General features: G+C 43.4%; 1 protein-coding gene across 1 annotated transcript in view; it reads right to left on the bottom strand.

The window, feature by feature from the left end:
- The window catches only part of LOC122556798 (dedicator of cytokinesis protein 2-like), a 727,415-nt gene that overhangs the window by 635,019 nt on the left and 64,497 nt on the right, over positions 1 to 27,899 (bottom strand). The window contains exons 2-4 of the mRNA XM_043703987.1: positions 10,942 to 11,025; positions 5,549 to 5,589; positions 1,874 to 1,929 (exon numbers count right to left, since the gene is read on the bottom strand). Of these exons, the coding sequence (XP_043559922.1) occupies positions 1,874 to 1,929; positions 5,549 to 5,589; positions 10,942 to 11,025 (181 nt within the window). The remainder of the gene's footprint in view (positions 1 to 1,873; positions 1,930 to 5,548; positions 5,590 to 10,941; positions 11,026 to 27,899) is intronic.

Raw genomic sequence — 27,899 nt, 5'->3', positions numbered from 1 at the left:
CACTGCACCTGTCTTCCTCTCCTCCTGTGCTTGTATCTCTTTCTTCCTCATTTTCACCTAAATGCCTGCAGTTTTTCTTCTTTAAATTTAGAGCAATGGTTTCCAAATTCATCAAAATGCCTCCTGCCATTGAAAGTTTATCACTCCATTTTTGAAGGACCAAGTCAATGCAGCAATAAAGTAGGAGACTGTGAAGGCTGGGAATTGCAAACTCAAAGGTCTAAGGCAATGGCCATCCATGAGATATCTTGAATGAAGGCAAAACACTAAGAATTGTGGATATCTGAAACCAACACAGCAAATGCTACCAGAAACTCAGCAGGTCTGGCAGCATCAGGAGGGAGTGAAACAATTATGTTTCCAGTCTAGTATGATTCTTAGATGTAAGTTTGCTCGCTGAGCTGAAAAATTCGTTTTCAGACATTTTGTCACCCATATAGGGTAACATCATCTGTGAGCCTCCGAGTGAAGCACTGCTGTTCTGGCCCGCTTTCTATTTATGTGTTTAGGTTTCCTTGGTTTGGTGATGTAATTTTCAGTGGTGATGTCATTTATTGTGTTGGTGATGTTATTTCCTGTTCTTCTTCAGAATGATTCAGTATAATGTTCCTTCGGAACTTCAGAAGGAAGGCTACTTGACTGGAAAGGTAACTTGAAAGGTATGTGGAGACACAGTGTCTCATCATTGCCTCCAGTACCTTATCTTCTATTGTAATCTGTCAGGTTTCTACAAGAAATCTAGCAGATTGTCCAACTAGTTTTAAACTGCTAATAACGTTTGACACGGATTCTGTTTTAAAGTGATTGAGCATGAAGGAGATTTAGCACTCAACATACAGAAACCCTCTGTGAGCTGCCCACGGTTCTCAAATCGATGGCCTACACTTCAATGACTCTTCTCATTTCTTCTTCCATTGACATCTGCAAAAGCCTTTGGCAAAGTCTGTCCTGATGCTTTTCTAAACAAGTTACCATCACATAGACTCCTGTTAAACCTGTCCTCAGCGCATTCACCTTCTCCTTTATGTACTCTGTGTTTAATCATCGGCCAGTCCTGCAACTCTTTTACTAGTATTTCCAACTTGCTCCTCCTTTCCATCAAATATTGTCCCAGCACATGACCCAGCACAACATGTCCTTGAGGTCTCACCATGTCAATTTCCTGCAGCCTGTTTCACCTTGGCAGTATTCCTACTGCTTGGCTTGGTCTTTCACTTAATTGATTGTCCACAACATGACCTTATTTTCTTTTTGACAAACCTTAGCTCAGCTACAAGAGGACAAGTGGATGTTTACATCCTAACCAACACCCCCACTAAGACTTGAGCCTGAGTTTTCTGATTTAGCCAAATGAGCTCTAGTGTGGAGCTGGGACTGACACTAAAAAGGTCAAAGTTGGCATTCCAGATAGCGTTAGTTGTCTTGCAATTAAAGAAACTGCTGAACTATGCATAAGTTTATTGCTATAATAAGCACACTTCTTGTCTAGTGCTGAACAGTCCAATTCTGAAAGTAAATTGGATGGAGCTGTCAAAACTCAATTCAGGTGGGAACTGTTAGTGTTAACAACGAATATTTTCAGCACAACAGTCTTGGCTACATTCACACCTTCATCCCACAGCGTGATTCTCAGTGAAGAGCTGAATGCACTCTAACCACGCTACTGAGGGGTGGACAGTACCCCGATAATATATGGGCAGCACTCCCAAGCATAAGCGATTGCAACCCAAAAGCAAGTTAACATGATACGCTGTTGTGTAAGCACAGTGCAGCTGCAGCAGTATTGACAGTGTGCTGTCACAGCAAAAGAGACAGTTTAAAACAAAAGTTTTGCTAACGAGTGACATTAATAGGCTTCATTTTTACTTCATACCCTCGCCTCTCGATGGCAGCCTCTTTAATATGAACAAACGCTGCTGGAAACACACCCTGCAAGGGAAATAAAGGCTTCATCAGCAACTGTCACCACAGATTTCAAAACTGAGTCCAAGTTTTTTTTTTCTGTCAACAAAATCATCAGAGCACTTGATACAGGACTAAAAACAGCACAAACTGTTCAGGTGGGCCTGACAAGAAATAGATTTTTGAAATAACTGCAGGTAAGGAATGGGATTTCTCTGGTTACCAATTATTACTTCAGAAAAAAAACAAGAAGACTCACACAGATCAGGAGAAACTGAGGACTGCAGATGCTGGAGATCAGAGTCGAGGGTGTGGTATTGGAAAAGCACAGCAGGTCAGGCAGCATCTGAGGAGCTGGAGAATCGACGTTTCAGGCATAAGCCCTTTTTCAGGAATGCAGGGCTTATGCTCGAAATGTCGATTCTCTTGCTCCTCAGATGCTGCCTGACCTGCTGTGCTTTTCCAACAACACGCTCTCGACCCCCTCTGATTGGTTGTTTAGGAAATTCTGAAAGCACCATTTTTCAACAGTATGATATTTTGCTAGACGTATAATTGTCCAACAAGGAGAGGGGACTATGGGATATAAATTGGCAACAAAGGACTCCTTGCCTTGAATGTGGACGAGAGGGGTCAATAGGACTAAAGTAAAGACAACCCTATTATCTAATCCCAGTGCAGTAGCTACTGTGTTCTAAGTATCTGACACTATTAAAGTAAGGGCACCATCACTAACTTCACTGCAGTGCTCACAGGAGCTGTCAGAATAATACAGTGGATTTAGTCAATATCTCTGGCACAGTTTAGCCATTACAGGGTATAGTGGTCGTTGCTTCATATTTAAAGGAGCATTAGCACATTAGATGTTTTAGTAATGTTAATTAGGAAGATCAGGGTGTTAAATCTGTTAACTGGCAATGTTTTTTTTGCCTTAAGGGGAAGGACTTTTTGAGTGTGGGTCATATGTGATACAGTTTATAATTGGCCTATGTCAACAAATAAGAAAAATGTTAATTTTTGTTCATTGAAGGTTCTTTCTCATTCATTAGTTCCGAGTCTTGTAATCTCGACCAACCATTGGTTGCTCATTCATGACAAATTTGCCCATTCATGGGAAAAACATGAAACTGCACACAGAACTGATGTTGAGTTGAGTGTCCTTTGAATTAGGATTTGGAATCCTTGACCTCAAATTGATCTACAGTCACACAGTAGGAGAGGAAAGCAATGCTGCCTATTATGAGGCACTGCAGAGATTGAGTTAAAGTTTTTGATTCGAAGTTTGACGTGTCCATGAGATTAATGAAGATGTCAATGGGTGGAGGGATGCGATGAAGGGAGCTACAGGGCTCAATTCAATTTTATTCACTGTACATACCTGAGGGAATGGAATTATCAGTTTATAAACAATGGACAGTTAACACACTGAGATCCAATTCTCCCTCCGCCCCATTTTTGTGCACTAGCCAGCCTGTTGGTTCATTTGTACAAAAGTTATGGTGGCGATTGGTAAATGATGTTCTCCTTTCCCTGCACTTGATTAATTTCAAAACTGTTCAAATATTGGGCCCTTAATTCATTTCTACACTTGGCAATGTTCCAAATACTGGACATGATAGCTAAATGTCGTGCGGAGAGATTGACACAAAGAAAATTCTTTTACATCAGGGAGGTTATGGTAGCTGAATTTTCATTGGTCTAATCAACATAGCAATCGTTTGGGGTAAATCACTCCTTTTTAAAAAGCCCCAGAAAAGCCCTGCATTCCTACATCAAAATGTTTTTTTTTGTTGTCCCTTTATTCAAAGGATTACGGCAACTGAATTTTAGTTAGCCGAAACAACTCAGGGGGTTATGGCAATCATTTTGCCGTATCGCAACTTCACATCAGAAAGTTCCAGCAAGGCTTCAGAAAAAAATTCTGACGCACACACACATACATATGCACACACATGAACACACACAAACACATGGACAGACACGTGCACGCACACATGAACATGCATCCACATGCACACATTCATATGCACACACGTACACTCACATGAACACACAAACACATGCACATGCATAAATACACACACACACGAATAAGTACACGCACACATACACGTACACACACATGCACACATACATATGACACACATGTACGCACATGCACACACACACACACATACAAACAGACTTTGTTATAGTCATTAACCCATTTGTTATGATCCCAGCTGATAGCAATAGAGGACGTTTGGATCCCAGAGTGAGACCAGATTAGATGGATCACAAGTTTTATTGTTGATATTATTTTATGGTGGTCAACCACTGTTCATATTCACAATAAGCTTCCAACATAGATTTAGCAAAAAACATCACAAAATAAATAAAAAGCTATTTTACACTCAATAAAAACTATTTGAAATAGTCTCATTACAAAAATTGAAAGTAATGATTCAACCTTTTTATGCTAACAACTACTTTACTGATAATCAAACACTGTCTCCAAATTAAAGTTCCTTGTCCAGTTGGCATAGTGTAATTGGTTTCTGGAACTTCCTTCTTACTAACATCTGAGCATACCAGCAGTTTTTATACTCTCAGCTGTTCTCTGCTTCTACAGCATTCATCCAAGGCAGTTCCCCAGCCCTTCCTTATTGGAGAGGCTAATTAATGGCATCAATATCTACCGTAGGGTTGGTTTAGCTCAGTTGGCTGGATGGCTGGTTTGTGATACAAAGTGATGTTGATAGCATGGGTAGGTTCAATTCCTCCTTGAGCAAAGGTTACCATGAAGGATTCTTCCCTCTTCCCTTGACTGAAGTCTGGTGACGCTCAGGTTAAACCACCACCAGCCGTCTATCAGATGAGAAGGCAGCCTTGTTGTCTGGTGAGACTATGGCAATGCTGCTCTGAATGAACCTGCAAATGTTGCCTTACCCGTTATGATACTGTCACTATGCTTCTTTTTTTAATCGTAAGTACCCTTGTTCCTAACACATTGATCAATAAAGCTCAATGATATTAAAGATCTTATTTATATGCAGATTGACAAAATATCAGACACCCCAACAGAAGGTGGCATAGTGGCTGAGTGGTTGGCACTACAGTCTCACAGCACCGGGGACCCGGATTTGATTCCAACTTGGACGACTGTCTGTGTGGAGTTTGCACATTGTCCCTGTGCCTGCATTGGTTTCCTCTGGGTGCTCTGGTTTCCTCCCACAGTTCAAAGATGTACAGGTCAGGATAATTGACCATGCTATATTGGCCATAGTGTCAAGTGCATTAATCAGAGGGGAATGGGACTGGGTAAGATATTCTTTGGAAGATCGGAGTGGACTGGTTGAGCCAAATGGCCTGTTTCCAAACTGTAGGGAATCTAATCACTCAAAGCTAAAAGCTTATTGTCCCCTTAATGCACACAATACAGAAACAAAAATCAAACTTAATTGTTCTTCTATGTTAGAACATTGGCTTCCAAATGATTATACTATAATATGAATTTTCATCACAGCAGTTACTTTATAAATGTTTAAGATAAAATGTAGCACGAATGTGTTTCAGAACGTTAACATATGAAAACATTTCAGTTGGATTTTAGATGAGGCAATGAATACAAGCAAGCAGCCATAGTTTACATCAAACATTGACTTACCCGCTGTGACTTGTTTTTCATCAGGCACCCTCTGTACCAGCCTGAGGGGAAGAGAAATATAGATATAATTGAGGGCCATATTTAGTTGAGATTCCCAATAAGGCAAAATTCTACAGACCTTTATAGAACAGGAAAAGGCCATTCAGCCCACAGATTATAGTTTGTGCTTCACTCTAAACACCTCCCCACCCCTTACTTCATCAAACCTCATCAGACTACCATGTACTTCCTTTCTGCACCATCTACTTATCTAGGTTCCCCTTAAAGGCATCTGCGTATTTCTATTTATTAATTACCTTCCGCTATATAACACAATATGAGGCTCAAGCACTAAATTATACAGGAGTGAGTGCATTTGTTCTTTGGGGGAGAAAAGGAAACATACTGCCAGGTGGTCTGGCCATGTGGCACAGACGAGACTGATTTCTGAGAGAAGAAGTGCTCAGAATCGTTGCTCTGATCCCAGTGTTTGTGTGTGACCTGTTTGGACCCATCACCAACCTGAACCTCCCGCTCTTCGTAGCAGTTGGCTAGGAGGTAATAATCTGGTTAGTTCCTTGCCATTAATCACAACAGGTCCGAAGTGGAGTCAAATGTGCAAACGTTAAGCTGATATTTGAAGCAAGTGCAATGAGTACCCCACGGTTCACGCGACAGGGGTCTTCAAATTCTTCAAGGTTTTTTGGACTCACAAAGGCTCTTATCTAGTCATGAGACTTTTGTCTGTCTGTAGGAAAAGCTAGATGAAAAAGGTACCACCATCCATTGCATGCCCATGTTCTCCCAGTTGCTGGTTGCATGATGCAATGAAGATGGAATTAGAGTCATAGAGATGTACAGCATGGAGACAGACCCTTCGGTCCAACTCGTCCATGCCGAACAGATATCCTAAATTAATCTAGTCCCATTTGTCAGCACTTGGCCCATATCCCTTTAAATCCTTCCTATTCATATACCCATCCAGGTTGTATTGCTTAACTGTATTTATCTGTGTTCACACGTTATTGCTTTGATACTGTCCTATACAAAGGATTAAAAAGCTTCAAATAAAAATCACACAGGATGCAAAACATTAATTCTTTCTCACTGTGCAAATGCTGCTGAGTTTCTCAAGCATTGTTTGTAATTACACTGTTAGGTTTATTTGGAATGAAGTAACATAAATGGGAAATCCAAACCCCTGAACACAACAAACTGGTCAGGATCAAAGCAGAACAACAGAAGCTGCTTGATAAAGGCTACAAATATAATCATTGGCCCATCCTGACTGAGTTCTGTAGAAAATCAATTGTTCATGAACAATGTGAAAATTGCACATTGCACCAAATTGCACCAACCTGAATGGAGGAACTCTGGGTCAGCCCACAGCAAAACCCCAAAACAAAGTCAAACCTTAGCCCAACGGTTAATATTAAACTTGGGAACAATAAGCACTGAATTCGAAATGTCTGAATAAATTAGCTTTTTGAAAATGTTTCCATCTTTCTTCTTAAGCTTTCCACCATGAACAAATAGAGCTGGATAGCGACTGGAAGGAGAATGCAATGATTGTAACAAGGTCAGCCAGGTGGACCTCGCACAATATGAGGTTTGTGACTGTTAACCTGGTCCAATCAGGGAGCCCTGGCTGACAGATAGAAACAGGAGTGTCAAAGGTCCTGTTCACTCTGAGAGCTGGCTCTGAGGGATACTGGCCCCTGTGGTGTTATTTCAGTGGTGACATGAGAAAAGCATGCTCTAGAAGAAATTCACTTGAAACAATCGTCTTTGAGTTACATTAAGCATTTCTGGTATCATGCCATTAGTCAGGAAGCTTGATTTGTCTACTCCTGTCATCAAAAACTTGGGCCCAGTATGTGGAAAGAATGCACTCTATTTTTCCAGGCAAATGACATTGGGGCAGATGAAAAGCCACAAGTAATTCTGCTGACAGCTTGTGGACCTGCAGCTTTTTCAGTTCTTGGGAGCTTTACTTTTCCTGAGGCAACAGATGCTAAAGAATTGACAGATTTCGATAAGGAATATTACGACCCCAAGCCTTCTCAAATTCTGAGATGCCGTCGGTTTTACTCAGTTCTTCAAGAACCAGGAGAATCCATATCGAGATTTTTGACAAGATGAAGACTACTGACAAAGGCATGTAACTTTGGTTTATCCCTTAATGAGATACTGAGAGACCAGTTGATATGTGGGATTAATGATGTAACCATGCAAAAGTGTGCACTAGCTGAAGCCCATCTGGACTTCAAACAAGTTTGACAATTGGCTTTATCATTGGAAAATACAGCAAGTGGAGCATATGAGTTGCAGGATATTCCAATGGAAGTGGGTCAGCCCACAGCAAAACCCCAAAACAAAGCCAAGCCTCAGCCAAATGGTTAAAAGTTTCTCCAGGACCCAGGCCTGTACGCCATTAGTTGCTGCTGGTATGCGGCCTCAAGACAACAAAATAGTACTATTAGATGTAAACAGAGTAGGAGAACTCACAGGCTGGTATCCAGGGGAGTGCACACCCTGTAGGTCCACCTGCAGCTGGATTGAAACTATTAAAATGCTCAGCAACATCAAAATGAGAAGCAATTGAGGCAAACATCTGGTTAAATAATCACTCAGTTCTAATGGAGGTCGATACTGGTGTGGCTGTTTGAATAATCGCAGAACTGGACTTTATGAAGATACAGTATGGACTTCACCCCTTATATTTGCATAATACCTCAGCCAGGCTGAGAGCCTGCACCAGGGAATCTTTACAGATTAAGTTCAGTTCTGGTCCAGCCAATGGAGAATATCTTACAAGGTCTATCCCAGGTTTCCATTTATCCAGATGCCTGTTAATAACCTGGAAGACTAATAAGAAACACTGAGAGAACTTGGACATGGTCCTTAGATGCTTCGCTCAGGTGGGTGTATCCCAAGTGAACAATTAAGGCCATAGAGTTGACAAGACAGTGTTAAGGTGGGTAAAAACAATGACTGCAGATGCTGGAAACCAGATTCTGGATTAGTGCTGCTGGAAGAGCACAGCAGGTAGGACAAGTCATGGGGACAGTGCTGAGCTGGAAGTTTGGAACTGGGGTGAGGTGGGGGAAGCAGAAATGAGGAAACTGTTGAAGTCCACATTGATGCTCTGGGGTTGAAGTGTTCCAAGGCAGAAGATGAGGCATTCTTCCCCCAGGCGTCTGGTGATGAGGGAGTGGTGGTGAAGGAGGCCCAGTACCTCCATGTCCTTGGCAGAGTGTGAGGGGGAGTTGAAATGTTGGGCCACAGGGCGGTGTGGTTGATTGGTGCGGGTGTCCCGGAGATGTTCCCTAAACCGGTCTGCTAGGAAGCGTCCAGTCTCCCCAATGTAGAGGAGATCGCACCGGGAGCAATGGATACAATAAATTATATTGGTGGATGTGCAGGTAAAACTTTGGTGGTTGTGGAAGGCTCCTTTAGGGCCTTGGGTGGAGGTGAGGGAGGAGGTGTGGGCACAGGTTTTACAGTTCCTGCGGTGGCAGGGGAAGGTGCCAGGATGGGAGGGTGGTTGAAGGGGGGCGTGGACCTGACCAGGTAGTCACGGAGGGAACAGTCTTTGCGGAAGGCGGGAAGGGTTGGGGAGGGAAATATATCCCTGGTGGTGGAGTTTGTTTTAACCTATTGGAAGATAAAGAGATGGCAATTAAAAGGCACCCTGGTTCCCACATCTGTACAGGAGCTTAGATCTTTCCTCAAGCTGGTGAATTATTATGGAAAGCTCATACATAACCTGGCCTCCATCCTGGCACCTTCGGTTCAACTCTTAAAACAGGGTCAGCATTGGAAATGGTCACATAGCCAAGCCATGGCTTTCAGGGAGCGAAGAAACAGCTATCATCCCCTAAGGTGTTGGCACACCATGATTCTAAGCGAGATCTGGCATTGACATGAGATGCCTCCCTGTACAGCATTGGCATAGCATTAATTCGTAGGTGGCCCAATGGAGAGGAACATGAGTTAGCATATGCATCCAGGACTTTGGCTAATGCAGAGCGTAAATATGCCCAGTTAGAAAAGGAATGTTTGGCTATCATATTTGGAGTCATGAAGTTCTGCCAGCACCTTGACTGGCATAAATTTGTAATAATAATGGACCACAAACTCCTGCAAGGTCTACATGATGAGGACAAGGCAGTGCCAGCTATGACTTCAGGCTGAACTCAGCGTTGGGCTCTGATATTTAGTGCATATTGATTATCAGACATGGGCAGGGAGTATTTCATTCGGTCAATCGAATGTTGGATAATCAAGTGCCGAATAATACAGTTAGCCAAGCATCGGGACCTTGCAATCTCATTTGGATAATCTGAAATTTGGTTAATTGAATGCCAGATAATTGAGGTTCCTCTGTAATTACAAGATGGAACATCATCCGGGAAGCCAAGTAACAAATCCATTGAGCAGCCTCCCATCACTGAAAGATTCCGTAATGGTTTTCAAATTTATGAGCACACTTCCAGTCACAGCTGATAAGAGCAGGCTTTGGATGCAGAAGGATCCAGTGCTGACAACACTGGCATGGCTGTTGATGATGGGTGAAACCAAAGGGCCAGGACTGAAGCTTTGGTGGGTGCAGACAGGCCAGATCATAGTAGAGGATGACATTTAGCTAATTCTAGAAGGCTGCGATCGGATTGGTTCCACCACTTTCACAGTATGCAGTGATTGTAACAAGGTTAGCCAGATGGGCCTCATAGAACATGAGTTCCCTGATTGGGGCTGTTTATCTGGTCCCATCAGGGAGCCCTGACTGACAGCTAGAAACAGGAGTGTCAGAGGTCCTGTTCACTCTGAGAGCTGGCTCTGCAGGAACTGGATCAGTGTCAAGCACAATCCACGTGTAAATAAAGTGTAACTTGGTGACAGGATACCGGTCTCAATGGAGTTATTGAATTGAGCTAAATTTATTGTCATGTGTACCAAGGCACAGTGAAAAGCTTTGTCTTGCAAGCAATACAGGCAGATCACAGAGTTAAGTAGCACAGACAGTAAGTAATAGGTAAAAACCGGCAAAAACAAAAACACAGTGAACGTTAAGAGTTTGCGAGTCCATTCAGTATTCTAACAGTAGGGTAGAAATTGTTATGAAATCAGCTGGTGCGTGTGTTCAGGCTTCTGTACCATCTCCTCAAGGTTGTCGAAAAGCACTGCCAGGATGGGATGGATCTTTGATTTCAGAAAAACGTCTCAGTAAGAATACGTTAAAGGAATATCAGTGCTGGAATGATCATGTTAATGTTATTTGATCTCCACAAAAATATATTTATTTCTCTGATTACTAATGCGATTTTAGTCTTTCAATCTGTCTTTCATGCAGAGACCCCTGTTACATAGTTACTCGTCTCTTTTCAACCAGTGTCTAGATTTCGGCTTACCTTCACACTTTTCCAGGATTTGCACTGTGTCCCCAACACATAGTGAGAGTTGTGGATCCCTCTGTGCCTCAAAGTTAAAGATCGCTGGAACAAAGTAAAAAATAAACAAAATTTAGCTGATCAAAAACCACCATTTTTATCTTTGCACAACTCCCTAAAGGTTTTGTCAGTGCAATTATGATCAGAGTTTTGTCACATGATTGCAAGGACAGAAATCTGACATATACTCGAAGACAGCTCGTGCCACTGTTTATGGTATGTTCCACAATTCACAGATTCACAAGGATTGCTGACCTTCTGTAAGGTAGAGTGGCTGATGACCTTAATTCTGATGAATAGTCATGGACCTGAAATTAATATCACGATACTAAGGCATTAGTGCAGTTTCTTTTAAAAAAAAATCAGGTTGAATTCAAATTTCACATTGGTTGGAATTGGAAGTGTGAGATTCTAGATTCCTAGCCCCCATGGGGTTACCACTATGCCACTGCCTCCTCTTACTGTTCATTATCAAAGGCATGAAAATTTAGGGTACAGGCTGTAAAAAGCACTGTCTACTTGAGTTTGTACTGTATTATGTGCTACGCGACAATTTCTGTTGTATTCTACATTATTCCAATAGTGGTAAATATGGGTTATTGAATTTTATCTTCTACCCCCTGACTGTTATAATTACTACATTCCCACAGTGTGGAAGCAGACCATTCAGCCCATCAATTCCACACCAATCTTTTGAAGAGCATTCCGCCCAGATCCAGCCTCCCTACCTTAACCATGTATTTACCATAGCTAATCCATTTACCGACACATCCCTGGACACTATGGGGCAATTTAACATGGCCATCCACATAACCAGCACAGCTTTGGATTGAGGAAGGAAACTGGAGCACCCGGACAAGTAGGACAGGTCAAGAGGGCAGTGCCGAGTCCATCTTCCTTCTGACCTATCTGCTCTGCCCTCCCCACCAACCAATCACTATTAACCCCCCCACACTTGCATCCACCTAGTGCCATCCCAGCTACTTTACCCCAGCCCCCCTCTCCTATTTATCTCTCAACCCACTTCTCCCCTCCACATTCCTGATGAAGGGCTTAAGCCCGAAACGTCAACTCTCCTGCTCCTGGGATGCCGCATGCCTTTGATGTGCTTTTCCAGCATCTGCAGTCCTCACCATCTCCTTGATGTAACATTGTCAGAATGAGGCAACAGCATCAGCACCCTTCTTCAATTCACCTTTTGTGTGAAGAGAGACACAGCTGCCAGTTGGCCAGCTTGGAAAGACAATGGAACTACATACACACATACAAATGAGGGACAGCAGTAGGCCATTCAGCCCTCAAGCCTGTTCAGTAAGAACATGGCTGATCTGATGACTCCACATTGCAACCTCCTCCCTGGCACACTTCCAACCCTCCTTTTCTTTAGATCAGATTCTATTTACTCCCGGTGTCATGAGCTAGTGAGGGTAGGAATAGGAGGATAGAGCACATGAATACTGAGGAGCTGGTGCAGGGGAGAAGGATTCATATTTTTGGATCACTGGAATCTCTTCTGGGATAGAAGTGACCTGAATTAGGAGGATCGATTGCACCTGAAGTGGAAGGGGTCTAATATATTGGCGGGGAGATTTGCTAGAGCTGCTCAGGAGGATTTAAACTAGTAAGTGGGCTGGGAGGAGGACCCAGGGAGATAGTAAGGAAAGTGATCAGTCTGAGGCTGGTACAGTTAGGATAAGGAGCAAGTCAAACAGTCAGGACAGGTAAGAACAAAGCAGAGAACAAGGTAGGACTGATAACTTAAACTGCATTTATTTCAATGCAAGAGGCCTAACAGGGAAGGCAGATGAACTCAGGGCATGGTTGGGAACATGGAATTGAGATATCATAGCAATTACAGAAGCATGGCTCAGGGATGGGCAGGACTGGCAGCTTAATGTTCCAGGGTATAGATTCTATAGGAAGGATAGAAAGGGGCAGGAGAGGAGGGGGAGCGGTGTTTTGATTCGGGATAACCTTTAGAGGATATTTCTGCCAATATGTCCAGGGACTTCCCAGTTCTCAGTTCCACCCTGAGAAATAAGAAAGGGATGATCACTTTATTAGGATTGTATTATAGAACCCCCAGTCACCAGCAGGAAATTGAGAAACAAATTTGTAAGAAGATATCAGTTATCTATAAGAATAATATGGTGGTTATGGTAGGGAATTTTAAATTTCCAAACATAGACTGGGACTGCCATAGTGTTGAGGGTTTAGATGGAGAGGAATTTGTTAAGTATGAACAAGAAATCTTTCTGATTCTGATTCTAGGTGGATATACCTACTAGAGAGGTACAAAACTTGACCTACTCTTGGGAAATAAGACAAGACAGGTGACTGAGATGTCAGTGGGGGAACACTTTGGGACCAATGACCAAAATTCTATTTATTTGAAAATAATGAAGAAAAAGACCAGATCAAAAAATTGAAGCTCTAAATTGGAGGAAGGCAGATTTTGACGATTTGAGGCAAGAACTTTCAAAAGTTATTTGGGGACAGATATTTGCGGGTAAAGGGACAGCTGGAAAATGGGAAGCCTTCAAAAATGAGAACTCCAGTCCAAAGACAGAATGTTCCTGTTAGGGTGAAAGGAAAGGCTGGTAGGTGTAGGGAATGCTGGATGACTAGGGAAATAGAGGGTTTGGTTAAGAAAAAGAAGGAAGCATATGTCAGGTATAGACAGGACAGATTGAGTGAATCCTTAGAAGAGAATAAAGGCAGTAGGAGTACACTCAAGAAAGAAATCAGGAAGGCAAAAAGGGGACATGAGATAGCTTTGGCAAGTAGGGTTCAGGAGAATCCAAAGGGGTTTTATAAATGCATTAAGGACAAAAGGGTAACTAGGGAGAGAATAGGGCCACTTATAGATCAGCAAGGTACCATTGTGTGGAACTATAGGAGATTGTGTATTTTGTATCAGTGTTTACTGTGGAGAAGGACATGGAAGCTACAGAAAGTGGGGAAATAAATAGTGACATATTGGAAAATGTTCATACTACAGAGGAGGAGGTGCTACGTGTCTTAAACATATAAAGGTAGATAACTCCCCAGGACCTGATCAGGTGTACCCTGGGGGTGTAGGGAAAGCTAGGGAAGTGATTGCTGGGCCTTTTGCTGAGATATTTGTATCATCGATAGTCACAGGTGAGGTGCCAGAAGACTGGAGATTGGCTAATGTGGTACCATGATTTGAGTAAGGTGGTAGAGAAAAACCAGGGAATTATAATCCAGTGAGCCTGACATCAGTGGGCAAATTTTTGGAGGGAATCCTGAGGGATAGCATTTACATGTATTCGGAAAGGCAAGGACTGATTAGAAATAGTCAACATAGCTTTGTGCGTGGGAAATCATGTCTCATGAACTTGGTTGAGTTTTTTTGAAGAAGCAACAAAGAGGATTGATGAGGGCAGAGCAGTGGACGTGATCTATGTGGAGTTCAGTAAGGCATTCGATAAGGTTCCTCATGGGAGACTGGCTCGCAAGGTTAGATCATGTGGAATACAGGGATTTGGATACAGAACTGGCTCAAAGGTAGAAGATAGAGGATGGTAGTGGAAGGTTGTGTTTCAGACTGGAGGCCTGTGACCAGTGGTGTGCCACAAGGATTGGTGCTGGGTCCACTCCTTTTCATCATTTATATAAAGGATTTGGATGGGAACATAGGAGGTATAGTTAATAAGTTTGCAAATGACACCAAAATTGGAGGTGTAGTGGACAATGAAGAAGGTTATCTCAGAGTACAACAGGATCTTGATCAGATGGGCCTATGGATTGAGGAATGGCAGATGGAGTTTAATTTAGATAAATGCAAGGTACTGCATTTTGGAAAAGCAAATCAGGGCAGGACTTATACACTTAATGGTAAGGTCCTGGGGAGTGTGGCTGAACAAAGAGACCTTGGAGAACAGGTTCAGAGTTCCTTGAAAGCGGAGTCGCAGGTAAATAGGATAGTGAAGAAGACATTTGGTATGTTTTCTTTTATTGCTGAGTGCATTGAGTACAGGAGTTGGGTGGTCATGTTGCCGCTGTACAGGACATTGGTTAGGCCACTTTTGGAGTACTGCTTTCAGTTCTGATCTCCCTGATATAGGAAGGATGTTGTGAAACTTGAAAGGGTTCAGAAAAGACTTGCAAGAATGTTGCCGGAGTTGGAGGATTTGAGCTACAGGGAGAGGTTGAATACCTGGGGCTGTTTTCCCTGGAGCGTAAGAGGCTGAGGGGTGCCTTTACAGAGGTTTATAAAATCATTAAGTGCATGGATCGGGTAAATAGACATAGTCTTTTCCCTGGTGTGGGGGAGTACAGAACCAGAGGGCATACATTTAGGCTGAGAGGAGGAAAAATTTAAAAGGAACCTAAGAGACAACTTTTTCACACAGAAGGTGGTGCGTGTATGGAATGAGCTGCCAGAGGAAGTGGTGGAGGCTGGTACAATTACAACAGTTAAGAGGCCTCTGGATGGCTATGTTCATTCCTGACGGAGGGCCTGTGCCCGCAACGTCGAATCTCCTGTTCCCTGGGTGCTGCCTGGCCTGCTGTGCTGTTCCAGCAATAAAGTTTCAACTTTGATCTCCAGCATCTGCAGACCTCACTTTCTCCTTAGAGGAACATGGGCCAAGTGCTGGGAGTAGATTATTTTAGGATATCTGACCGGCATGGATAAATTGAACTTGAACTGTTTCTATGCTGTACAGCTCTATGACTCTGTGAACCTATCTCTGTGAACCGATCAGACTTTGCTTCCACTGCCCTTTGAAGAAGAGTTCCAAAATCCTGTGAAGCTCTGCCAGAAAAGATTTCTCTTCACCTTTCCCTGGAGATAAGGCAGGAACAGGATACTTATTAGGAATGATCAGCCATGATTATATTGAATGGCGGTGCAGGCTCGAAGGGCTGAATTGCCTACTCCTGCTCCTATTGTCTATTGTCTATTGTCTAAATGTGTAACATCTTGTTGTTAAACAGTGACTCCCAGTTTGAGATTCTCCCACAAGAGAGAATATCCCTTCCACCTCCACTTAAACAATATTTCAGCACCTGCTTTTGAGAGGCAGAGCAGAGAGAAGAATGTGATTTCATATTTACAGATCCTGAAAGACTTTCTTCTGCTCTCTCTCTCTCTCTCTCTCCCTGTTCTCTCAATATCTCCGAAAACCGTGCCAATGAAAATGCAAGTCGGGAAAGCAATCCAAGATTCAAAGGTATGGACAGATTCTGTCGCTACTGTGGATGTTTAACGGACTGTCATCCAGATATTGAATTAGACAGCAAGAGAACTTTAGAGATTGCCAAGGACTTTTATTGTAAATCTATAGTTTAGCACAAATACCTGTTTCCACCTTTCCCTATTCAGAAGCCAATTCCCTGCTGGGAAAACCCCAGCTCTTAAATACAAAGCCCACTGAGGGTTATTTTCTCTCAGCCAATTGTGGAGCCGTTCTGGTCCATCCTTAAAGGAACCTGCATTTCTAACGAGTCAACAATTAACCAACTGTAACATCATGTGTAAAATCTAACACCTCAAAGATTCTAATTTTTAAACTGTGAAGCTTTATTTCTTCCTGTCTATCCCAGAGTCTCTGCCTTCTAAACCCATTATCTGCATCTGTACATATCTTTGAGGGCATATGTGTTTTTAATTTTTCTCATGCTTGATAAATATTAGAATTCCTTTTAAGGGAAACCCTTATGTTGGCTTCTTCCATTTCTAGTAAGCCCCGACATCTTACTCATAGAATTGCTACACTGTGAAAGCAGGCCATTCAGCCCATCGAGTCCACACCAATCCTCCGAGGAGCATTCCACCATGACTCACACTCCCTACCCTGCTATTGCCGACACGTCCCTGACACTATGGGAAGTTTAGAATGGTCAATACACCTAACGTGCACAGCTTTAGACTGTGATAGAAAACCAGAGCGCTCGGAGGAAGCCTATGCGGACTTGGGGACAATGTGCAAACTCCAAGTAATTGCCTGAAGCGGGACTCAAAAGCGGGTCCCCGGTGCTGTTAGGCAGCAGTGCTCACCACTGTGCCACCCTGCCACCACTGCACCACTGCTCTCACAATCATAATGTCATGGAGATCTACAGCACGAAAACAGACCTTTTGGTCCAACTCATCCATGCCTACCAGATATCTTAAATTAATCCAGTCTCATTTTTCAGCATTTAGCTCATATCCCTCTAGACCCTTCCTATTTATATACCCATCCAGATGCCTTTTAAAGGTTGTCATTGTACCAGCCTCCACCACTTCCTCTGGCAGCTCATTCCAGAAACACCTCACCCTCTGCGTGAAAAAGTTGCTCCTTAAGCCCTTGTTAAATCTTTCCTCTCTCACTTTAAACCAATGCCCTCTAGCATTGGACTCCACTTCCCTGGGGAAAAGACTTCGGCTAGTCACCCTGTCTACATCCCTTATGATTTTATAAGCCTCTAAAAGGTCACCCCTCAGCCTCCGACGCTCCAGGGAAAACAACCCCTTCGTATTTGAAGTCTGCTAGCTGCGTGCTTAAAATAGAATTTAAAACTCATGTGCCTGTACTGGGTGAGAGGGAGTTAAAGGAGAGGTATCAATTCCCTTTCCTGAACCAGTTGTAACATTGTGTGAGCTGTATTCTACTCTGTGTCCTTGTCTAATGTCTGCTGTAGATTACACTCTCCTTGTGATCGTAGACTGCATAGGCATTAGATTCTTCAACTAATTTTACAATTCTGACACGAAGGGAAAAAGCGAAAGTGATATTTTAAAAGCTAATTCGAAAACAGGTGAAAGCAGCACAACAATATTTTTATTGAAAGTAGAAATGAAAATAGATTTCCCAGATTGCCTGGTAATGGCTGCTGACTTGTACCTTAGAGGACGTATACTGACGTGATGGATGGGTCATTGCTTTAGAAATTCTATTACCTGCCCGCTTGCAAAATAAATGTATGGGCAATAAATTAAAATGTATTACTGAGGAGCAGAATGGCACAGTATCAAGGTTGTCATTTTTTTTTGTTTATATGTGGTGAAGTGAGCAGATGGTCCTCCTATCTTGTGCCCTCCTGCCTGCCCATTTCATTTCCCAGAAACTGGAGAGTACAGCAACTCTCGTCGGGCACACAGTGCCAGGCCTGCCAGTTTGGCTAAAGTAATCCCCACTCTGAGAACTACTTGTCTCAGTGCCCTTGACCCTCAGCGCAGCACGTTTGGAAAATACAAAGGGGGGCCAACAGTGGGAATCCACAAGATGTGAATCCATCCAAGGATAAGTAATTAAATCACGGCGTTGGTGGTGTTAATTAGGCTTCTGGCCTCTGTCATAAGATGCTACCTGTTGGATCATTGACTCTACCCCCTACAGCAAGGGAGCTGGGCTTCTATTCTTAGAGAGCTATAGTCTGTGAAAGTGACAGACTTCACAACGCGAAAAGGTCATCTGCATTGTCGTGACATTACTTCTAACAGAATGGATTCAGTTTACACAACCCAGAGGACTGCACCTTCGCTGGACACTTTTGGGAGCACTTGGAGCCTCCCTTTCTTAACATTTCAGTCCCCACTGTGGCTGGAAAGGATTAGTGTTTCATTAGTCTGAAACTGGAAATATTGGTGGGGGTGTAGGAGGAAATAAAGAAGGAAAGGAAAGGTTTAAAAAAAAGCAGAGATGGAGGATGAGTAATTGGGAGGAGGGGGTAGAAAGGAAGGGAGAACTAAAGAGACTGTACTTCTGTAGTTCCTTTCACCATCTCAGGAGGCCCCAAGTGGCTTTCCAGTATTTTTGGAGTAAACTTCACTGTTGTAATACTGGAAATGTGGCAGACAACATAAACACAGAAAACCCCCTTAACAGGGTTAGATTCCCTACAGTGTGGAAACAGGCCCTTCAGCCCAACAAGTACACACTGACCCTCCGAAGAGCAGCCCAACCAGACCCATTCCCCCCTGACTAATGCACCAAACACTACAGGCAATTTAGCACGGCCAACTCGCCTGACCTGCACATCTTTGGACTGTGGGAGGAAACCGGAGGAAACCCACGCAGACACGGGTAGAATGTGCAAACTCCACACAGGGTGGAATCAAACTCTGAGGCTGGAATCAAACCTGGGACCCTGATGCTGTGAGGCAGCAGTGCTAACCACTGAGCCACCGTGCCGCCCCACGGTGATGGTGAAAACAATTCAATTCCAAGGAGCTGGCCGTGCAAAATAAATATCAACCACAACAGCAAAGAAAACAATTTGCTCTTTTTCGAATAATGGCATGGAAACTGGCAACACCGTCTGAGATTGGAGATGGGGCCCTCAATTTAGCACCCTGTTCATACCTGCACCAGTGCAGTACTAACCTCAGTGGTATAGTGCAGGCACTGTTAATCCACAAGCTCAGCTAATATTCTGGGGACCTGTGTTCAAAATCTGCTTCAGCAGATGGTGGAATTAAGACCAACATCTCATCTTCAGACAACTTTCAGGTTGTGAGCTTTCCTTGTTATATTCTCTGTCACTATGTCCTCTCTCCCCTCTCCCCACCCCAGAGGCACTGTCTGCTCTTTTCAGTCTGGCAGTTAGACACACCATCGTTCTGCCATTCTCATATTCCGGTCCCTTAATCTGAACTATCAACATCCTTTCTCCCCCAGAAAAGAGTAGGCAGTCCCTCTAGGGTGGGGAGAGGGGAGAGAGGACATAGCGACAGAGAATATAGCAAGTAAAGCTAAAGAGAAGGACTCACAATCTGAAAGTTGTCTGAAGATAAGATGTTGGTCGTAATGCCACCATCGGAATTTGAACACAGCTCCCCAGGTCACTAGCTGAGTTTGTGGATTAACAGTCCGGCAGTAATACCATCACCACCTCTCTAAATGGCATGAAAGTTGACAAGTCATGTTGCAGCTATATAAAACTTGACTTCATCCACATTTGGAATATTGTGTGCAGTTCTGGCCACCACACTACAGGAAGGATGTGGAGGCTTTGGTAAGAGTGCAAAAAAGGTTCTGCAGGACAGTTGCCTGAACTGGCTGTAAGGAGAGGTTAAACAAATTTGGATTGTTTTTGCTAGAGCTTACGGGGCTGAGGAGTGACCTAAGAAGTATATAAAATTATGAGGGGCATGGATAAGTTGAGTAGTCGGAGCTTTTCCCAGGGTGGAAATGTCAAATACTAGGGGCGTAGGTTTAAAGGTGAGAGGGATATAATTTAAAGGATATGTATGAGGAAACTTTATTTACACAGAAGGTGGTAGGTGCCTGCAACATATGCTGCCAGGGGAGGTGTTGAAGCAGATATGATAGCAATATTTATGAGGCATTTAGACAGGCACATATAGGGGCAGGGAAAAGAGTGACATAGATCATGTGCAAGCAGATGGGATTAGGTCAGAATAGCATCATGGTCAACACAGGCATGATGGGCTGAAGGGCTTGTTCCCTAAGTTATGTTCAAGCTTGATGCTGGCATTCAGTGGCATTGTGCAAAAGCTTGTGAAAATGTGGGTCATGCAGTCCCAGATGACACAACAGGGATAATTAATTAATTAATTAATAATTAAGAATTAAGGGTGACAGAGCAGCAAATGTTTCTTATTAAAATGACAGAACTAGCTGAGTGGAGCAAATTCCCACAAAGGCAAGGACAAAGTACCTTTAGCATCAGAACATTTCAGAAGAAAGTATTAAGAGCTTATTAAGAATAATGCTTTTCTGCCTTGCTGTGACTTTCACTGAAAGTTGGCAAGCAAGCTTTCAGAGATGTAAACACAAATGTAATGGACAGATTGTGATTTTTAAAACAAATCGCTTCCTCTTCCCACCACCTGTTTGTCAGCAGATTGTGATTTACATTTTCCCAATTTTAAATCATGGGGGCATATCTACTTCACTCTCTCTATTTGTGGACTCAGGCTTTGTATGGAATACAACACTACTGTGATGAGGTTAAACCAGCAGAAAGGAAAAAGTCCTTCCTGATAGAGGGCTCTTGCCCAAAAAGTCAATTCTCCTGCTCCTTGGATGCCGCCTGACCTGCTGTGCTTTTCCAGCACCACACTCTAAACCAACAGAAAGTCTTATTTCACTCTTCAAAGTGTTTGCACTTTGCAACACAGGCACACTTACAAACATACGAGGGCAAATAGAACTGGAGAAGATGAAGAGGTGCACCTGGATTGCCTGCTTTCTTGGTGCGTCTATGAAAGTTTCTAATAGTCCTTGTGGACATGCCAACTATCCTGAGCCGTCTGAGGAAGTAGAGGCATTGGTGTGCTTTCTTGACTGTAGCGTCGATGTGGGGGATGGACCAGGACAGAGTGTTGGTTGACACTTACTCCGAGGAACGCGAAGCTCTCTGCCATCTCTACCTCAGCATCATTAATTCAGACAGTCCTCCACTTCACTTCTTCATTTTGTTGACATTAAGGAAGAGATTGTCATCTTTACACCATGTCGCTAAGCTCTCTATCTCTTTCCCGTACTCTGTCTCATCATTGTTTGAGATCCGATCCAACGTTGTAGCTAAGTGCTTTTATTCTTGGTAAACCTCCTCTTCCCCCTCACAAGAAACCTCAGGTCCTCCCTCAAAGGTCACGGTGAGGACTGGAAGCAATATTTCAGATGTGGGCGAGCCAGCGAAGTCACCAGTCCCAAAACCCCCCTTCTATGGGTTAGTGCCAAGTGATGATTTGGTTTTGTTTGATTTGATTGTTTTATTGTCAAGTGTGTTTATAACAAATATTATGAAAAGTGTTGATTTTTAAAATATTATATAATCCCTACAGTGTGGAAACCAGAGCACCCCGAGGAAACACAAACACGGGGACAACACATAAACTCCACACAGACGGTCGCCTGGGGCTGGAATCAAACCCGGAACCTGGTGCTGTAAGGCATCAGTGCTAACCATTGAGCCATCATGCTGTCCCAAGTGTCATCACTCTCCAGCTCCATCTTAAAGCACAGAAAAATAAAGTTGGCAAGAATATAAAGCTGGAAAATAAAGCAATAAAATTAATCTAATAGTTTTATCTCAATAATGTTAGCTGGCCTTTGGAACAGCTCATGCTTCTGTTCACCCACAGGCCTGGATCTTGGCTCCATCCTGCAGCCTCAAGTCCCTGCTGCTAAACTGACTGCACTCCTGCCACCTCACTTCGTCACACCATCGTTGCTAGGGTTGCCACTCTCCGGCAACATCTCACTTCCACCGTGAGACCGCGATGGGCCAATCTTGCTGATGCAGCTGCCGCTGGTGCCACAGGGTCCTGAGCCTAAACTCACTGCCAGGCAGCCGGGCCTACCCATGAACATAGAGCCTGCGTGTCTGGACTGGGGGATTAAGCCTGATGCCTGCTCCTCTCTCACTGGGAGACCTCGGGGCTGGGGTGGAGCCACGTCCGCTACTGGATGCCCAACACCTGCCTTTCGACATTTACTTGGCCTCACTGCTCCCTGCGCCTGTGCCTCCATCTTTATCTGCCATTCCATACAGCTGGCTTGTATTGTTCCTGTGACATGCATCAAATTGTTGATCCACACATAAAAAACCTTATGTAAGCGCTAATCATTACCGAGTATGAGTTAGCCCACATGCCCAGATTAAAAAGAAAATCTGAAGTTTGTTTTTTTGAAAGTAAATTTGACTGACTCATTGGTCTAGGAGAAAGTGAGGACTGCAGATGCTGGGGATCAGAGCTTAAAAATGTGTTGCTGGAAAAGCGCAGCAGGTCAGGCAGCATCAAATGAGAAGGAGAATCGATGTTTCGGGCATAAGCCCTTCTTCAGGAATCAATCGGGTGGGGGGGGGGGGGCAAGGAAAAATTCCAACCTTATTCCAATGTTTGGCACAAGAGAAGGAATGAGTCAAAAAGTGTGGCGCAGCATCTGAGGAGCAGGGGAGTTGACATTTCGAGCATAAGCTCTTCTTTTGGTTTCTTTTGTATTTGCCCATCACAGTGATCTTGCTGACATTTGTCGAACTGCTTCGATCACAATGTAAATTATAAGAGCACATGATCCAGGTTCGGGCGTTTGCAAAAGCTGAAGAAAGTTAGTATCTTCCAGGGACACGGGACTGGAAGACAGTGACACACAGTGGCTACGGTTAACATAGACTTTCATAATGATGATAGCACCAACAGGATGAGCAAACTCCAGCAACTAGCCCCGAGTCACAGGCAACAGGCTATCAATCGGGAACTCCCCTTCACAACTGGCAGCTTCCTTGGATTTATTAACATGAGTGGCACCCATTTGTTCAGACTTAGCTGATTCAGAAAGAATCTTGAGTCAGTGGAAAACATTTTCCTTGCTACGCTGTTTAAATAGCAGTCAAACATGGGCACAATGAAGAGGAAAAGTGAGGCTCCCCATTTCTACAATTGTGCTCCTGAAACTCAAATATCCTTTGCTTTGTTGATGCTGGAGTTGACTGTGTTGGAAGAATCATAGAACCCCTCCATTGTGCAAACAGACCATTCAGCCCAACTAAACCACACCGACCCTCCGAAGCATAACCCACCAGACCCATTCCCTTACATTTCCCGCTGACTGATGCAGCTAATCTACACATCCCTGAACACTATGGGACAATTTAGCATGGCCAATTCACCTAACCTGCACATCTTTGGAATGTGGGAGGAAACCCACATAGCCACGGGGAGAATATGCAAACACCACACTGACAATCACCCGAGGCTGGAATTGAGCCCACATTCCTAGTGCTATGAGGTAGCAGTGCTCACCACTAAGCCGCTGAGCCACCATGCTGCCCCAAAGAGGGTGATGTAATTCAGTGTTGAATTTCCTGACCGGTACATCGACAGTGATGGTGTTAGCTGTGCTATAGAGGCCTTTAGTAATTGGGTCAGACTATTATTGCAGAGAAGCATCTTTTGTCCTTTGGGAGATACAGTTTCTGTAGATTTGCAAACTGTTGCTGTATCCAAGTGGCAAAGTTCATTTCAGTCCCACACTCATCCTTCCTCTCAATATGTTTTCAGTGGAGAGAAGTCAATCTCATCTAAAAGCTGCAGAAATCTACAGGCACCTCCTCCGAAGCACGTCCATTACTCTCCCTCAGGTACTAGCTGACTTAAAGGTACAGGCACCTTGTTGGAGTTTGTTCACTGAAAATTTGTCAGCATTTGCCAGGAGTGTTCACTGTACAAAGTTAAAAATCACACAACACCAGGATAGTCCAACAGGTTTATTTGGAAGTACTAACTTTCGGAGCACTGCTCCTTCATCAGGTGGTTGTGGAGTATAAGATTGTAAGACACAGAATTTATAGCAGAAGTTTACAGTATGATGCAACTGAAATTATATATTGAAAAAGACCTGAATTGTTTGTTGAGTCTCTCATCTTTTAGCATGGACATGTTGGTTGTGAGTGTGTCAGTGTTTGTTATCCAAATAAACTTTATTCTTTCTAAATTCTGGATTCTGAACAATGTCAAATGTTTATTCAAGTAAACTAGCTGCGTTTCTGAGCAGTCTCTTTAGTTTCTGTCTACTGGTTTTAATTGCTAAATATTTCTGACACTGAACGCAAACTATTGACATTATCATTTGTAAAAAGCTTGGTTTAGGTATGTATTCTTGAATAAGTAGATGGAAACATAAAATGTCCCAGTGCACACAGACATTGCCTGGTCTCAAAATAGAAAAATAAAAGCATACAAAATAGGAGCAGGAGTTGGCAATTCAGCCCTTTGAGCCTGCCCCACCATTCAATATTATCATGGCTGATCATGCAATCTCAGTTTCCCATTCCTGCTTTCTCTCCATCCCCCTTGATCCCTTTAGCCGCAATGGCCATGTTCAGCTCCCTCTTGAATATATCTAATGAACTGGCCCCAACAGCTTCCTGTGGCAGAGAATTCCACAGGTTCCCAACTCTCTAGGGAAGAAATCCTTCCTTGTCTCAGTGCTGAACAGTTTACCCTTTATTCTTAGACTGTGAGCTCTACTCCTGGACTTCCCCAACATTCTTCCCACATCTAGCTTGTCTAGTCCCATCAGGATTTTATGTTTCTAGGAGATTTCCCCTTCATTCTTTTCACTTCCAGTGGGCACAAGCCCTGTCAAGGAGCAGGAAAGTCGACATTTCGAGCATAAGCTCTTCACCAGGACATTCCTCATGCTTGGAACGTTGACTCACGTGCTCCTCGGATGCTGCCTGACCAGCTGTACTTTTCCAGCGCCACACTTTTCAACCCTGATCTCCAGCATCTGCAGTCCTCACTTTCTCCAAATCCAGTCGATCCAGTCTATACTCGTATGTCAGTCCTGCCATCCAAGGAATCAGTCCGGTGAACATTCGCTGGACTCCCTCAATAGAAAGAATGTCCTTCCTCTGACTAGGATATCAAAGATGGTTGATTCCATTCCGATACATGACAAACAGACCAAATAAATGGAACAAAACAACCAGAAAATGTACCATGGAATCTTTTACATCTGCCTGACAGAGCAGATGGGACTTAGTTTAAGATGCAATTGAAAAGACTGCACCTCTGAAAAGGCAGGTCTCCTACAGTATTGCAACTGAGGATTAGCCCAGATTTGGTGTTGAGTAAGGAGTGGCATGCTCATGATTCTGGATCAGTGGTCGCACTCTTGCCTCTCAGTCAAAAGGTTATGGTTTCAAGTCTCGCTCTAAGACTGCAGTACCTAATCATGATGATCCTCCAATATTGAGAGTATTTGATCAAGTGGATGATTTCATGACACTAATCTGAAGTGTAATCGGTTCTCCCAATGTCTTAGCCAACATTCTTAACTAGTCCTCACTTGTTCTGTTGATCATTTATTGAGTTTAACTTGGTTGAATCTTCCCATTCTGTTGACCTTTTGCAGTAGGTAATGATGGACACTTGCAAAGTGAACGAGGAAAGAACGCACTGAGGTGAAAATTAATACAGCAAAAGCATGTTAAAAGGGTGCCCCAAACCGCTACAAAATGTCAGTTCCTTATGTTCAATTGGCCTTGTCCCTCCCTGTCTTTCTATAATCTCGTCCAGTACTATAACACACCAACCAGTCTTGTTCCTGCATATCTAGACATTTATGCATCACCCCTTACCTTTGTCCCAGAAATAGTGGTTCTACCTTCAGCTATCCAGACCTAAAACATTCAAATTCCCTTCCTAAACTTCCCTGTCTCTCTACATCTCTCTTGTCTTTAAAAATCCTACACTTTTGACCTAACTGTAAGTCACCTGTTCTAACTAGTGTCCTTTGGCTCAAGAAAATAACTTCAAATTGACACTATATTAGAGGCACTATGCAAATGCAAGAAGTTCTTATCGTTGACAGAAATTTGGATTGTACAGTCGATTATATTATGATGTGATCTTGAGAACATAAGAAATATGACCAGGATAGCAATCCTCAAGCCTGTTCCACCATTCAATAAAATCAAGGCTGATCCAACATTCCTGGAGTCCATTTCTTTGCACTTTCCCTATAAGCCTTGATTCCCTAATTGCTCAAGAATCTATCTCAGCCTTAAAGATAGACAAGCACTCTGCCCCTACCGTTATCTGGGGTAAGGAGTTCTAAAGACTTACAACCCCAGAAAAATGCCCTCCTCATCTCACTCTTAAATTGGTTAAATATCACACAACACCAGGTTATAGTCCAACAGGTTTATTTGGAAGCACTAGCTTTCGGAGCGCCGCTCCTTTATTAGATGGTAGTGGAGTATCAGATCGTGAGACACAGAATTGCAACCATCTGATGAAGGAGCAGCGTTCCGAAAGCTAGTGCTTCCAAATAACTCTGTCTGAACCTTGTTTCCTCAACCTTATGTAAGCCTCCTTCTTCCTCCTTACAAGACATTCAACCTCCCTCGTCAAACAAGGTTCCCTCACACAACCATCTCTTTTCTGCCTGACAGGTACATACATATCAAGGACATGTCGTATCTGTTCCTTGAAAAAGTTCCACATTTCAATGACATCCTTCCCTGACAGCCTCTGCTCCCAATTTATGTTCCTCAGATCCTGTCTTGCAGCATCATATTTACCCTTCCCCCAATTGTAAAACCTGCCCTGTTGCATGCACCTATCTCTCTCCAAAACCAAGGTAAAAGTCACAGTATTGTGGTCACCATCACCAAAATGCTCACCCACTAACAAGCCCATCACTTGTCCCGGTTCGTTACCAAGTACCAAATCCAATATGGCCTCCCCTCTGGTTGGACAATCTATATACCGAGTTAGAAAAGCTTCCTGGACACACTGCACAAACACTGCCCCATACAATCTACTTGATCTAAAGAGCTTCCAATCAATATTTGGGAAGTTGAAATCGCCCATGACTACTACCCTGTGGCTTCTGCACCTTTCCAAAATCTGTTGCTAATTAGAAATGGTATAACGGCTGCAGAAAGGCAGTTTGAGGGGTATCTGCCTTTGGGGGTAGTATGGGCTGAAGTCAGAAATAGGAAAGGAGCAGTCACCTTGTTGGGTTTTTACTATAGGCCCCCCAATAACAGCAGAGATGTGGAGAAAAAGATTGGGAAACAGATTTTGGAAAGGTGCAGAAGCCACAGGGTAGTAGTCATGGGTGATTTCAACTTCCCAAATATTGATTGGAAGCTCTTTAGATCAAGTAGATTGGACGGGACGGTGTTTGTGCAGTGCGTGCAGGAAGCTTTTCTAACTCAGTATCCAGATTGTCCAACCAGAGGGGAGGTCATATTGGATTTGGTACTTGGTAACAAACCGGGACAAGTGATGGGCTTGTTAGTGGTTAGCATTTTGGTGATGGTGACCACAATTCTGTGACTTTCACCCTTGGTATGGAGAGAGATAGGTGCATGCAACAGGGCAGGGTTTACAATTGGGGGAAGGGTAAATACGATGCTGCAAGACACTATCTGAGCAGCCTAAATTGGGAGCATAGGCTGTCAGGGAAGGATGTCGT

The sequence above is a fragment of the Chiloscyllium plagiosum genome, chromosome 14 (genome assembly GCF_004010195.1).
Source record: "Chiloscyllium plagiosum isolate BGI_BamShark_2017 chromosome 14, ASM401019v2, whole genome shotgun sequence".
In the NCBI taxonomy this organism is placed as follows: Eukaryota; Metazoa; Chordata; class Chondrichthyes; order Orectolobiformes; family Hemiscylliidae; genus Chiloscyllium; species Chiloscyllium plagiosum.
This window is presented reverse-complemented; position numbering and strand designations above follow the sequence as displayed.